Source organism: Archocentrus centrarchus, chromosome 20 (genome assembly GCF_007364275.1).
Source record: "Archocentrus centrarchus isolate MPI-CPG fArcCen1 chromosome 20, fArcCen1, whole genome shotgun sequence".
NCBI classification, from domain to species: Eukaryota; Metazoa; Chordata; class Actinopteri; order Cichliformes; family Cichlidae; genus Archocentrus; species Archocentrus centrarchus.
In genome coordinates, this window is record NC_044365.1 from 9,214,090 (window position 1) to 9,229,325 (window position 15,236).

The 15,236-nt window shown below is 40.0% G+C and overlaps 1 protein-coding gene across 1 annotated transcript in view; it reads left to right on the forward strand.

Annotated features, from left to right (window-relative positions):
* The window catches only part of LOC115799372 (Rho guanine nucleotide exchange factor (GEF) 4), a 186,080-nt gene that overhangs the window by 44,088 nt on the left and 126,756 nt on the right, over window positions 1-15,236 (forward strand). The window contains exon 6 of the mRNA XM_030756499.1: window positions 3,922-4,051. Coding sequence (XP_030612359.1) covers window positions 3,922-4,051 — 130 coding nt within the window. The remainder of the gene's footprint in view (window positions 1-3,921; window positions 4,052-15,236) is intronic.

Consider the following 15,236-nt stretch of genomic DNA (forward strand, 5'->3'; position numbering starts at 1 on the left):
GACAAATACCACCTCGGTACAGAACAGAACGCAGCAGGAAGTCCTTCCTGCCAGCAGGAAGTCTAGACTGTTATAGGTCAGAGAAAAATACAGCATTTAAGTCACTAGTGTCAGGTTTGGAATTAGTGTATTTAAAAACGCTATGCACCACAGCCAACCAGGGCATCAAAGCTTACCTAACAAAAGAGACAGCTTATGGAAATCATTAAAGAACTATACAGTTACGCGCAAAGAGGACACATGGATTTATGTGCCAGCTCCACAGCAGGAAGTGAAGGTAGTAATGTATGCATATCCTGATGATGGCATCAACCTGCTTGCTAGTAGTTTAGACCCAGTTCTAGAGGCTGAGCATTTAGTGGAAAACTCTGACACAACAGAGGATTTAAAAACTGAAAAAAAAAAAAAGGAATATGACAACATGAGGCCTGCTCAGGAAATTAGGGATACTGTTACCCTTTCAGGGGACATCTCCATTCCCTCACCAGACTGAGCAGCAAGGGGAATCTTTAACCACTGCTGATTTAGAACCAAAGGTGAACACAGTAACATCAATGCTGTAACACAGTAGTAAAACATGCCATAGTCCTATGACTGTTGAGTATAATGCAGTATCTGATGATGAGCTTTTTTTCAAAAGTGAAATCCTGAACCAAACAGCATATCAAACGATTTCCTGAGTGCATTATGAGAATGAAGAAGACAACTGTGGTTTCCCCTCTATGCAGAAGCAATGACAGCTTAAATATCCAGAGACACTTAGTACAAGCACACAAATTACTTTTCAGCCTTTTTGATTGTCGTTTGATAGATAAGGAGAATGATGAGCAAGCCACTGTGAGCATTTATGTGGATTCTGATGAAGCCAAACAGCCCTGGAGAAGACCAAAAAGAGAAAGCATGATGAGCTGCTGAAAAGAACTCTTCCAGTACCAGATGGTGAATGCAGCAATGCATCTTCTGAAGCAGACCATGGAGATTTTTTTTCTCCATTCTGCTCCTTGACAGACTCAGCAATGCAGGACCATCATTCTCCCTCAGAACTCTTTGCCATCCTGATCCCATCTCCAAGCAGGCAGTTCTGCAAGGGAGTGGACAGACAAACCCAAATTCAAATCTGAGGGGCAGAGAAGAAAATGTCCACATAACAGTCTACCTACCCAGCTCTGCACATCAAGCCAACCTCCATTTTTATTTGACTCCAAAGTCCCAGAGCCTAATCATGCCAACCCTGTTTTACCTATAAGTCCCTTTTCACCAGCCATGCTTAATTATCAGTATTCACTATCCTGGATGAGGCCCCACCCACTGGTCAGCGATAGCTTGGTTGAGAGCCCCCTAAGGCCATTGAGCCCTAAACCTAACAGTCCCAGGCCAGCATTTTTCTGTATCCTCACTCAAGGACAAGTTTTGTTTCTCTTATCCTTCTGGGCCAGTCACTCAGTGTGGACAGACTGACAGACCCACCTCAGAGACCTAAGACCATAAAACCCTCAGCTAGCTCCCTAGGTCTCAATCTTAGACCTCTGGATGCAGCTGAGGGCAGAATAGACAGCTAGTCATACATCAGCATATATGGAGTCGGTTCCATCAGTTTAGAGGTAAGAAAAATCAGTTTGAAGACTTTTGTGAGAAATTTGTTAGATCAGTATAAAAAAGCTATGTACATCAGTTAAATGTCTGCTGTGCATACTGTGCATAAATCGCTTTCCTTTGCTAGAAAATCACTATAAAACTATGCAAATTAAAAAAAAAAAAATTGACCAGGCTTCAATCAAGATGCCAGGAGGGTCCCAGCTCACTTGAACAATCACCCGTTCCTTCAGTGTGACTTAAAGTGAAAATAAAGAAAGCAAAATCCAGCACCAGTTTAACCTATTGTTGCTGTCTATCAGGGTGGTTCCCACTATATTTTTATTTGTCAGCATCTAAGTTTGGACAAAGAATAGGTAGATTTTTCTTTGTGGTTCTCTGTGAAGAGGAGGAGAGAAGCAGTAGAGTCTGTAGGACTGATTTTTTGCATTTGCTTAATATTTCTAAAATTAGAAACATCCTTTCTCAGAGTGATGCTGAAAAGCTAGTTCATGCAGATATTACTTCTAGGGTGGACTATTGTAATTCATTATTATCAGGCTGTCCTAAAAGCTCCCTGAAAAGCCTTCAGCTGATCCAAAATGCTGCAGCTAGAGTACTGACAGGGACTAGAAAGAGAGAGCAGATTTCTCCCATATTGGCTTCTCTACAGTACATTGGCTCTCTGTTAAATCTAGAATAGAATTTAAAATTATTTTTCTCACATACAAGGCCTTGAATAATCAGGCCCCATCTTAGCTCAAAGACCTTATAGTATCATATCACCCAAACAGAGCACTTTCCTCTCAGACTGCTGGTTTACTAGTGGTTCCTAGGATACTTCATAGTAGAATGGGAGGCAGAGCCTTCAGCTTTCAGGCTCCTGCTGAGGGGTTCCCATGATGCACTGAGTGTTCCCTTTCATTCACCTTATTTACTTTGTTTATACTTCACTCTGTATTTTGTCCTGTCTCTCTCCCCTCTGTCCCAACTGTTTGAGGCAGATGACCCCCCCCCTCCCTGAGCCTGGTTCTGCTGGCAGTTTCTTCGTGTTTAAAAGGGAGTTTTTCCTTCCCACTGTCACTGAATGCTTGCTCATAGGGGGTTGCTTCGACTGTTTGGTTTGCTTGGTTTGTAGGGTCTTTACCTACAATATAAAGCAACTTGAGGTGACTGTTGTGATTTGGTGCTATATATATAAAATTGAGCTGAACTGAATAAGGGATATAATTTAATTTATTGTGGGGGCTTTACAGATCAATACCTTAATGAACAGAACAGCAGAGATTGTAATGTTTATTTAGTGATAAAAGAAAAGTAATGTGAACAGGGCTTAGCTACTGAAGTTGTGTGAGGTATGAAAGTAGAGACCACCACCATAATCCAGTATAATTATTTCCTATCTTACCTTAGAACACAAAGCACTGATTAGCAGAGGTGACAAAAGCACTGACATTCTATACTTAAGTATAAATACAAGTACACATAAAAAAATAATAATAATTTAAAAGGATAAACCATAAAAGGAGTACTAAATAAAAATATAAAAACAGTTCCCAAAATGACTCAAACTAACTAGAGTAAAAAAGTAAAAAAGTACAGGCTCTGAAATGTACTCAAAGTAAGAAAGTAAAAGTAGCTCTTTGGAGAACGTTTCTACCTGCTATTTTTGTGTAAAGCTAACTGAACCTCATTTAATATTATTGTAATAATATAAAATAATACATGAGAATAGAAATGTTATTCCAATCTAAATTTTAATCCTAATGAATGCACTCAGCTTTAATCTGTTATGTAGGACACAAACTGTGAAAGTGAATTTAAACACAGCTCTAGTCTCTTTGTCATCCATAGTAGAGGGTGACTGTGCCTCCACCTAAACACAAACATGAGGATACTCAGGGGTTACAGTGGGATTCAGCAGGTGGAGGAACCCTAAGATCAGCTTTAATGGCTCTGCATGGGGAGAAGAATCACAAAAAAGTCCAGAGCAAGAGAACTGTTGGAGGTGAAAAATGAGGGGAAGGCCTCTGTTGTTCATGGTGGTCTGAGGACTGGCCACTGGGTGGATGCGTGCCATGATGAAGATTGTGGTTGTGGTTTGTCTTTGACATGAAGCCTGGGCATCTTCTTTCTTCAATTTCTGTTAATTACATGGCCTTCTAATCATTTCCCCCAAACCCTCTACACTTTGTTTCATGCATGCCCATTCCTGCTGTTCTTTCTTTTTTTTCTTTGAATATCATCCAGGTGTGTCTATATGTGATTGATATGCATTAATGCCAAGTTCTTTGAACAATGATAATAATAAATAATAAAATATTAAATAAAAACAATGTATTTCCACAGCTAGATGCCAGAGTCACCTTGGGACCCATCAAGGCCTTCGGGGGGGTGCTCCCCAAGGCCCACTGCTTCTCTCACAGCACCCCCATTGGTCTTGACTGCCTGTGCTGGAGAAGTCAAATGTCCTATTCCTGTAAGTACCAACCCTGGTTTCTCCCTCTACATTTTAGATTCTACTGTCTTTTCGGATTGCCCCAGGGTTTTTGAAGTAGTATTTAAACCTGTGTAGCTTTGGTCATCACATCATGTCTCGCTCCAAAAAATTTCTTTGAACTATTCTTTTTCCAGTGTGGAATGATTAAGCAGCATACATATTTGTTGACAAGAATTTGTTTGAATTTATCTTGGATTTTCTCTAATGCACACAAGGTCAAAAATGCATACAAGCTCAAAATATATACATACTCTCACTTAAATATTTTAATAAGTGGTGCTGAATGTTATACAGTGTCTTTGAACTTCACAAGAGCAAAACCTATTAACTTCACGTTAGTATTATGATTGACTGCAACTGGTAGTTTCTCTTTGCCAGCATAAAAATAATTTGTTTGACCGTAGCAGACTGGCCAATACTCAGAACAATTAGAAAATCCAAGGAACTTGATTAAACTCTTAGGAAGAAGAATTCACAGAAGTTGGGAATATCTCTTGAAGCCATTTCTAAACAACTGCAGATTCCAAGATCATCACTTCAAACACCTGCATGTAAGTACAATTTATTTGGATGTATTACTTTGGCTGTTCTTCCAGAGCTTGGTAAACTGTCACCCTCAGATGAGAGGAAACTGGTTAGGATGCTCAGGAACAACCCAGGAACCACCAAGTCTCAAGCCTGGTTTCACTCCTTTCAGGAAATACATGACACCATCATTCTTTAGTTACTGATGGATTTATTCTCTCCTGCACCTCAACAACCACCACAAACTCGCTGGCTGCACATAACCAAGAGGAAATGAGTTCTTTCTATAACAAAAAAATCTTCAGAAAGAAAAGCAGTGCACTTTAATGCCTTCTTAAACTGATACTTAAACTTTCAGCGGACTTTAGAAGTTTCCCCGCGTTTCACCTGCTTTCTTCCTTTCTAGCAGAGGAAGCGCAAACTCATATGTTACCCCAGAGGAACAAACGTGCAGGTAAACATACAACAGAGGTTCCTTCGTAGCGTTAACATGACACCTCAACATTCAAAGGAAATAACATACACAAAAATGTATGTAGCCAAATAACAAACACATCAAAATACTGACATAATAATCATGGCAGTTAAACCTGGCATGAACTGGAAACTGGTGGAACAACAGCATTACTGTCCACTATGAAACAAGTTTCACATTGCCCTGGGCTAAGAGGTGCTGATCAACAAAGAAGTCCTCGTTCCAAAATCAACACCTTTAAGCTCAGCTGAAATTTGCAAGCCAAATGCCTGCTGGAGAAAAGGTTTATGGTCAGACAAGACAATGATTGTCTCAGAGTCTTCAGTGTGGTAGCTCCCACCCTCTGGAACTCCTTTAAGAAACTTTTGAAAGCAACAAGGCCTTCAACTTCTAGCCATTACAACTTCTAGCATTATTATTATTATTATTATTTGGCTACAATGACAAGAGGTCTGTTTGTAGAGTAAAGGTGAGCCTTCCAAACCTATGAACACTGTACCAACTGTCAAGTATGTCCTGGGACTGATGTGCTGCCAGTGGTGCTGGTACATTGCACAAAGTCAGTGGAATAATGAAGAAAGAGGACAGGACTACCTCCAAATTCTTTAACTTCACCTCAAATCTACTGGGTGTTATAACAGGACAATGATCCCAAATACACATCAAAACTGGTTTTGGAATGACTAAAGCAGGCTACCCTTAAGCTTTTGGATGGCCTTCCCATGGCCCCAGTGTCAATCCTATTGAAAATTTGTGGACTATGCTTAAAAGCTGGCTGCCTGCTGGGAAACCAACCAATTTGAATGAATTCCATTAATTCTGCCAAGAATATCCAGCCAGAATTATACCAGAAGCTTGCTGATGGCCACTAAAAGCATTTAACCAAATATTAGTCGGGGTATGCATATTGTTTTTGGTCTGTATTTATAGTTTTGACCCTGTGTGGATTTGAGAAAATCCAAAATAAATTCAAACTTGTGCACCCAATTCTTGTTTCTTAAAGATGTGTGCTGTATAATCATTGCATCCAGGAAATATAACAGTTCAAAGAAATCATTAAAAGCCCCAAATTACCATAACATTCATACCCGTGATGTGTGAATGTAAATTTCTGACCACAACTGTGAACATACACAAAACATACACACAACATACACAAGGGTAGCAAGTGGTGCAGTGGTTAGCACTGTAGCCACATATTAGGAAGCTTGTGGGTTCAAGCATCCTTGGTGGCTGGTGCTGTTTTGTATAGATTTGTTATATAGTTTTGATGTTTCCTTGTGTCTATGACAAATTCTAATTGGTTCTAGCTGTGTGTGATTGTCTCTGTTACCCTGATGATGGAGTGGTGACTTGTTGAGAGTGTGCCCTGTGACAGCAGGGTGGTCTGGCTGGATGACCAGGTACGAGAATAAACAGAAAGATCTTCTTTAGACCTAAGAAAAGAAGTTGACTGCATTTTGCTTGATTTAAATGCCTTTGCTTAAACAACATTGGAGCCACAAGTTCTTTTAGGCTTTTTAACTTAAGAGTTGCAATTTTACTATTTCATCCAGTCTGAATCAAGGTTATTATAGTTAACAAAAACAAATGAAATAATGAAAACTGAAACTAACTAAAACTGTATTGTAAGTTTACAAAACTAGCTAAAACTAACTGAAATTATAGATAAAATGACCTTCGTTTTTCATGTTTGTCATTTTGTTTAAAAGCGTTGTGGATTGATATGAAATAATTTTTTCCGCTCTACGGATTTAAGCTGGGAGCGCCATTGGGCAGCTATATGCGTGCGTGTGCTCACTGTGCTGATCCAAAAAGTAATGGCAGCGGTCTGCCGAGAAAGCAGCAGAGTCCCATTTGGAGTTTCTTTGATTACAGAGGCTCAAAGACCCTGCAAGTCTAATTAGTGAGCATCTAAACAAGCTAGCGCCAAAACAGAAACAGTTTCATGTGGTGATAACATCGAGATGCAGCTGGATTTGAGCTTTGACTACTTCATGTGTTCATAATGAACACAGTACGAGATTATTTTTGTTTTAACCCAACTATCCTAATGTATCTCTTTCTGTTTTCCTGCTAAAGGTAGAGCCAGTAAAACGGCTGCATGACCTCAGACACCTGCCTCCCCTGCTTATTTCTGTGTTTGTATTTCTTGGATGGGTGTTCTGTTGACTGTAATTTCCCCATTGTGGGGGTAATAAAGGTATTCATTCACTAATTCATTCATTCATTCATTCATTCATTCATTCATTCATTCAAAGAGTTCAGTTTGTTTTTGTCAAACACCACATGTAGGTGTGGTTAATCTACTGCATTGATGTTGAAGTTTATTATAGAGTTTGAGTTTTGGAGTTCATGTTTTTCTTTGTTTCTCCCTGTTGATGTTCATGTGTGTCCTTAATATTACACAGATTTAGAACGTAGTGATGCTGTCTTGTGAACAGTCGGTTGCTGAATATACACTGCCCAAAAAAATAAAGGGAACACTCAAATAACACATCCTAGATCTGAATGAATGAAATATTATCATTGAATACTTTGTTCTGTACAAAGTTGAATGTGCTGACAACAAAATCACACAAAAATCATCAATGGAAATCAAATTTATTAACCAATGGAGGCCTGGATTTGGAGTCAAACACAAAATTAAAGTGGAAAAACACACTACAGGCTGATCCAATTTTGATGTAATGTCCTTAAAAGAAGTCAAAATGAGGCTCAGTATTGTTTGTGGCCTCCAAGTGCATTGATTTATATCATATTTTAACCTCTTAATATCCACCAGGTTCTCAATTCCAATTTACCCAAATGCTAAACACACATAAATTCAGAATCTAGTAGTTTGTTAGTTTTAAATTAAGTCCGTTTCATGTACACTGTGTGTGGACAAACGTACTGGGCTCTTAATCTTTGCATTCAGCTGTTTCCTGTTCCATTGCTACAGGTGTCTAAAATCAAGCACCTAGCCATGCAGTCTGCCTTTACAAACATTTATATATATATATATATATATATATATATATATATATATATATATATATATATATATATATATATATAATTTATTTATTTTTATTTTTATTTTTTGGAGGTAGCAGCTAGCTGTGTGTGTGTGTGTTTTAGGTGGAGCCTTGAGTTTACTATAACAGATCTGGCTTCACCAGTTTTTTTGTCCCACAGAAAGGTCTTTGGACACAACCGTGAATTACACTGACTGAAAGACGTTATACAAAAAGACATTTTAATGGAAGGAGGGGAATTCTGTTTATGAGTTGAGCATGTTATTTAATTTTTCAGTTTAATTTATGTTTTGGAAAATGTGTCTATGAGCACTATATGCAGTACCAGTTAAATATACATGAAGACATAACACTTTAAAGTGTTATGTCTTCATGTAGGCTTAAAATTTCTGTAACATAGTTATTTTAAAGCTTGAGATTTTACAGCTTCAGGTCATTAGATTATTGTACTCAGTGATGCACTGGCTCTGCTTCCGATTGCTGGTAAAACCTGTCATGGCTGTAGATCTTAAGGAAGCTAATTTCAGCTCATTGAATCTACAGTATGTTTTGTTGTTGTGGGGTGTAAATGAGGAACTGATAGATTTTGCATGTAAACACGAAACAGTGCACTGCATGGGCAGGCAGTAACCTAGAATTGCTGCAGTTCCTCATGTAGCCTGCTGGCTGCAGTAAGTTCTTGCTGAAATCCAGTGCATTGCATCTCTCCGTTACCATACAGTTTCAGGATAATACTGTATTAACATCAGGGCATCAGATTCGCTGAGGGACTTATATGTAATTATGTATGTATGTGTTTATTTATTTATTTTGTGGAGCTCTTCACATGACATACAAGACAGTGCTTTTATATATTTTAGACATATATTTGTGGCACTGATACTGTATTGCAAATGTATAAATTTATATTAGGAATAAAGCCATAGGTAATAAGGTAACAAGGCAAGGAAATTCATTTGAATACATTGGTATTGTTTCTTCTTTTTTTATTGATACCCTTTTCTTTGAAGTTCTTTTTTTTTTCAACCATTTTTGCTCAAGTAAAAAATATAGGCACTCTAGCATATTTAAATTTGTTTCCCAAAAGAAGCAAAAAAGTGGTAGATGCAACCAAGCTCACAACATTAGCCCCTACATCAAACCAAGACAACACTACTGAAATGCTACTTTCCTGACTCACAAACATATAATGTAAAGTACATAAATAGATGCACAGCCAATCAAGATACTTGTTATAGAGATTATGATGAGAGTAGTCTAATTTTATTCAAAGCCTTCCAGTATGGGCAGTGTGGTGGTGTGGTGGTTAGTACTGCTGCCTCCCACCAAGAAAATCCCTGGTTCAAGACCACCATCTGGCCAGGGCCTTCTTGTGTGGAGGTTGCAGGTTCTCTCCAGGTATTTTGGCTTTGATCCAAAGACATGCCGTTAGTGAGGTTAAGTTAATTGGTGATTCTAGATCACTGCCTCTTTCCCTATAAAGCTGGAATAGCCTCCACCCCACCTATTATCCTGAAAAGGATAAGTGGGAAAAAAAAAAAAGGTTCTTATGGTACTTCTGAGGTACTGCAGTGACCTCACCAACACTATCCATTTGGTGAAATGCCACAGAATTCCTGACTGCATCATGTGTGGAGTTCAGCCACAGGACTTGGGCACATACAAACTTACAAATTAATGTTTTATTCAGCTCAATTTTGAAGCTGCAGCTAAGAATGACCAGAAAAATGTTTTTGAAAAACATAATGCCACTGATGTTGATTTTGATCTTTTGGAGAAAAAAAAATTTCATCATGCTTTTCTTTTTCTTTTTTAAATTTACTAATTTAATTTGCCATCATTAGCATGTGAATTCTTGAGTTATGCTCAAAAGGTCACAATGATCTTGACTTTGATCTCTTTAATGCCAAGTGAACTTTTATTACAAATTTGAAAAAAAAAAAATCCCCAAAACACTGCAGTCATATGGAGCCCTGCAAGGTACCTTGGAGAAGGTACTTTTGCAAGATCCTTCAAATGTTTCCTGAGAGAGAGTTTGTCTTTTTGTCTTGGTAATGCTTCTGGCCATTCTAGAATCAGAAGGGTCCACAGAAGAGATATGGAGGGGTCTTTATATATACACTGCTCAAAAAAATAAAGGGAACACTCAAATAACACATCCTAGATCTGAATGAATGAAATATTCTCATTGAATACTTTGTTCTGTACAAAGTTGAATGTGCTGACAACAAAATCACACAAAAATCATCAATGGAAATCAGATTTATTAAGGCCTGGATTTGGAGTCAAACACAAAATTAAAATGGAAAAACACACTACAGGCTGATCCAATTTTGATGTAATGTCCTTAAAAGAAGTCAAAATGAGGCTCAGTATTGTGTGTGGCCTCCAAGTGCCTGTATGACCTCCCTACAACACCTGGGCATGCTCCTGATGAGGTGGCGGATGGTCTCCTGAGGGATCTCCTCCCAGACCTGGACTAAAGCATCTGCCAACTCCTGGACAGTCTGTGGTGCAACGTAACGTTGGTGGATGGAGCGAGACATGATTCAATTGGATTCAGGTCTGGGGAACGGGCGGGCCAGTCCATAGCTTCAATGCCTTCATCTTGCAGGAACTGCTGACACACTCCAGCCACATGAGGTGTAGCATTGTCCTGCATTAGGAGGAACCCAGGGCCAGCCGCACCAGCATATGGTCTCACAAGGGGTCTGAGGATCTCATCTCGGTACCTAATGGCAGTCATGCTACCTCTGGCGAGCACATGGAGGGCTGTGCGGCCCTCCAAAGAAATGCCACTCCACACCATTACTGACCCACTGCCAAACCGGTCATGCTGAAGGATGTTGCAGGCAGCAGATCACTCTCCACAGCTTCTCCAGACTCTGTCACGTCTGTCACATGTACTCAGTGTGAACCTACTTTCATCTGTGAAAAGCACAGGGCGCCAGTGTCGAATTTGCCAATCCTGGTGTTCTCTGGCAAATGCCAAGCATCCTGCACGGTGTTGGACTGTGAGCACAACCCCCATCTGTGGACGTCGGGCACTCGTACTATCCTCATGGAGTCGGTTTCTAACCCTTTGTGTAGACACATGCACAATTGTGGCCTGCTGGAGGTCATTTTGCAGGGCTCTGGCAGTGCTCCTACTGTTCCTCCTTGCACAAAGACGGAGGTAGCGGTCCTCCTGCTGGGTTGTTGCCCTCCTACGGCCTCCTCCACATCTCCTGGTGTACTGGCCTGTCTCCTGGTAGCGCTTCCAGCCTCTGGACACTACGCTGACAGACACAGCAAACCTTCTTGTCACTGCTCGCATTGATGTGCCATCCTGGATGAGCTGCACTACCTGAGCCACTTGTTGTAGAATCCGTCTCATGCTACCACGAGTGTGAAAGCACCATCAACATTCAAAAGTGACCAAAACATCAGCCAGAAAGCATAGGTACTGAGAAGTAGTCTGTGGTCCCCACCTGCAGAACCACTCCTTTATTGAGTGTGTCTTGCTAATTGCCAATAATTTCCACCTGTTGTTTATTCCATTTGCACAACAGCATGTGAAATTGATTGTCAATCAGTGTTGCTTCCTAAGTGGACAGTTTGATTTCACAGAAGTTTGATTTACTTGGAGTTATATTGTGTTGTTTAAGTGTTCCCTTTATTTTTTTTGAGCAGTGCATATACACATATACATTATATATATAATATGTGTGTGTGTGTGTGTGTGTATATATGTGTATATGTGTATATATGTGTATATGTGTATATATGTATATGTGTATATGTGTATATATGTATATATATGTGTATATATGTATATATATGTGTATATATGTGTATATATGTACAGATGCAGCCACTGAAAATTTCCGGCCGATCCGTGACGCGACCTTGGCCGGTCCTTGGCCGATTCGTGGCCGAACCTCGGCCTAAACGCGATCCCCCGCTAATGACGTAGGAATTCCGGCCACTGGTGGGAACGCCCCTAAGCAGCATTTGGGGAAAATGGTGGTAATGTCTTGTTTATCCACCAGGAGGAGCAGTAATAGTGGAAGCGCATTCATTAGCAGCCCGCTGTATACTGTACCAAGGATCCTCACATCATTGAACTGTAATTGTAAGCGGAACTGTCCATTAAAAACAATAGAAAGATGAGAGTAAAGCGGTCATTATAGTGGAGCGGTGAGTATTGTCTGGAGGGACGGGCTGGGCTTGAAGTTCAGCCCGGGACCTCGGACAGGCTGTGAGCGCTGCACCGCCAGCGAAACTGGGTAAAAAAATAATTAAAATAATTCTGATCACCAGCCGGTTTGGCCTGGCAATGACCTGGGAAGCCTTATCCTCTCATCAGTGTCACATTGTTCTTCCAAGTCTTCTCAATGTTAAGCTTTTTGTTTGTTTATATTTTCCCTTTTATTTTATAATCAAAACTGCGACCAAAATGGCTATAAAAGGCCTTTTCTTAAAGGATAAAGTGGTGTTTGAGCCACAGTTACGACGGAGCGGCGGCTCTTTGAAATGGGACGCAGCCTTCCTGCGGCAGACAGCTAGCAGCAGGAACCGGACGCGCCAGGTTAGCCTAAGAAGCTACTGAGGCGTCCGTGACAACCACCATAGAAACAGCCTTTTAAGACCGTTTTAAAAACATCCTCAGAGTTCAAACGAGCAAAAATATATGATTTGAAACAGTTACAGCCGCAGAGCTGTGGCGGCTTCTTTAAACGTTGTTTACATAGATGATCATGAATGATACGATGTAGCTAGCAGTGTAGCTAGCAGTGAATGAGGTGACGTCATTGTGTGCGCATTTCACAGCTGTCTGTCTCAGTCTGTTGTTGTTATTATTCTAATTAACATGTGTTTACTTTCTCTGGACCATCTCAGGTCCACCGTTACAATTTCAGCCTACAAAATGATTTAAATATGAACACACACTCTAACATCAGTGCGCTTTATGAAGTCCAATCCTTAAAATAAATATTATGTTTGTAAACATTCATGTCTCTGAAATAAGTACAGATGTTCATGTTTGTCATTACCATTTTATTTGTTTAGAGAATTGTGAACTTCACATTGTGTATCTAAGCAGAGTCTCAGCAACCTTCAGTCAGAGACTGAGACTGGATCACAGCTTTAACCTCTGCAGAGTCACAGACAGACACAAACCTTCCAAATCACACACAAGCAGCCCAGTCTCATCATTTTTGGATGCCTCTACGGTACACTACACTGTGATCAATATATTAAAAATTATAAATGAAAAGATAACATTCACATAAAGCTGTTTGAAAGTAAAATTAATAGGTACTTTCCAATAATATTTTTAAGGATCTCTGTCAGAGACCAGACAGAGCCATGACTCTCAAGAACCAGAGACTGAAATATGGAAAGAAAAAAAAAATCCCTATGAGAAATAAATGTGCAACAGTAAATATTTTGTGCAGTGGAAAATAAACGTTTTGAATCAAAAGCTTCGGATATCATCAAACCAGAAATATAGAACTCATTTTTTTCTTTAATAACACACCTTAGCATGTAGTAATGTGACACATTTCCAAACAACAATACATAGATTTTATTCAATGTTTTGATTGTGGCAGTGAAAACACATGTTGCTGTGCACTGAGACCATGAAGCCCACTTCTCTGAAGCAGCTTCTTCTTCTTCTTGGCATCAAAACAGAGGTGGGAGAAATCTACCAAAAGGAGAAAGAACATCTGAGGTGAAACCAGTCAGGACAAATGATTAAATTATATATAGTAGTTCAATACAGCCTCTCAGGTAGCTTTGTGCTGATTTCAGCTCACTGATCCTGTCTGTGGACCCGTGGTTTTTATGTTTGTAACCACTTAACTTCCATTCATCTATTTAACTCAGGGAGGAGAAATGTCAGGTTGGTGCAGGCTGGTGAGTTTAGGAGGGAGGTGCGTTTGGTTCTCTGTTGTCATTATCTGAAAGATTTGGTTCACCCTGTGGCTGGGCTGTATCTGGGGTTATGTTGGACCTGTCACACTTAGCAAGTTTCCCAGGTTGGTCTTTATGGTTTAGAACTTCTAGCTCTGGAGCAGCATCTGTGGCTGTGTAGGGTCCTGTTGGTTTTTGCTGTTTCTCCAGATCTGCGTTGGAAATTAGGTTATTGATCTCAGTGCATTCCCAAACAGGCTGAACAAGGTTATATATCGTCACCCTCCTAAAAAAATGGTCAAAGACATTTTTAAAATTTTATTTTTGTCTAAATTAAATTTTCAACATTCGGTTCAGTTTTTTGTGTTTTCTGAAAAGCCTGAAAAAAATCAAGGGAGGGTGACGACATGTTTCATGGCTAAATAACATAACTGCTGCAGTCTGATGGTGACAGCGAGATCTGAAGCAGTGGGTGACGAGGAAGAGGAGGAATACAACAATTTGAAGAGATCCCTCAGTCTACAGTCAGCACAAAGGCTACATTAGTGGCTGTTTGAGTTTCCTTCCATCTGCTGTGAACCTGAAGCATGGAGAACACAAAACATCTCTTCCAAATCTGGGATCTCAATTACAAATTTGTTCTTATTAAAGGTGAAATATGTGTTGTGACCTGGCTTTTTATACACCTGGCGACCCTGGGTCATCAGTGGTAACCCATCCCCACCCCCACACCCATCCCACACACATTCCGATCTACTGGCCCCGTGTACATAACAAAAGGTGGCCTAATGAGATGTAAACTGCCATTTGGAGGCGCTTGGTAGAAAAAGGAGTAGTGTGAAAATGCTGGTAGTTCTAGTGGTCCAAGTTGTTCACCCACTCTACTCTAAGTCTCAGAGTGGGCTTGCTTTGTGGCCTGAACTTGAGTTCAAGCTTCTCCAAACTCCACTGGTGTTGCTCTGCAGTAGCTGGTGTTTTTTCCATCCCTGATTTTCCTTCTGAGATCCTTCTGCACAGCTCTCAGCTCCTCCTTATTTCCTGATCTAAAGGCTCTCTTCTTCTCCTTCAGGAGAGCCTTTGTTTCAGAGCCACAGTTATGTATAACAAGTAATACTCAAGTGAATGTTAAACATGTATTAAAAGAAAAATGATTCAGCTCAGCTCACAAGAAACTGCTGGATACTATTCTGGAAATGCCTAATGAATACAAGGCCACTGTGAGCAATGACAAACCTTTAAACAT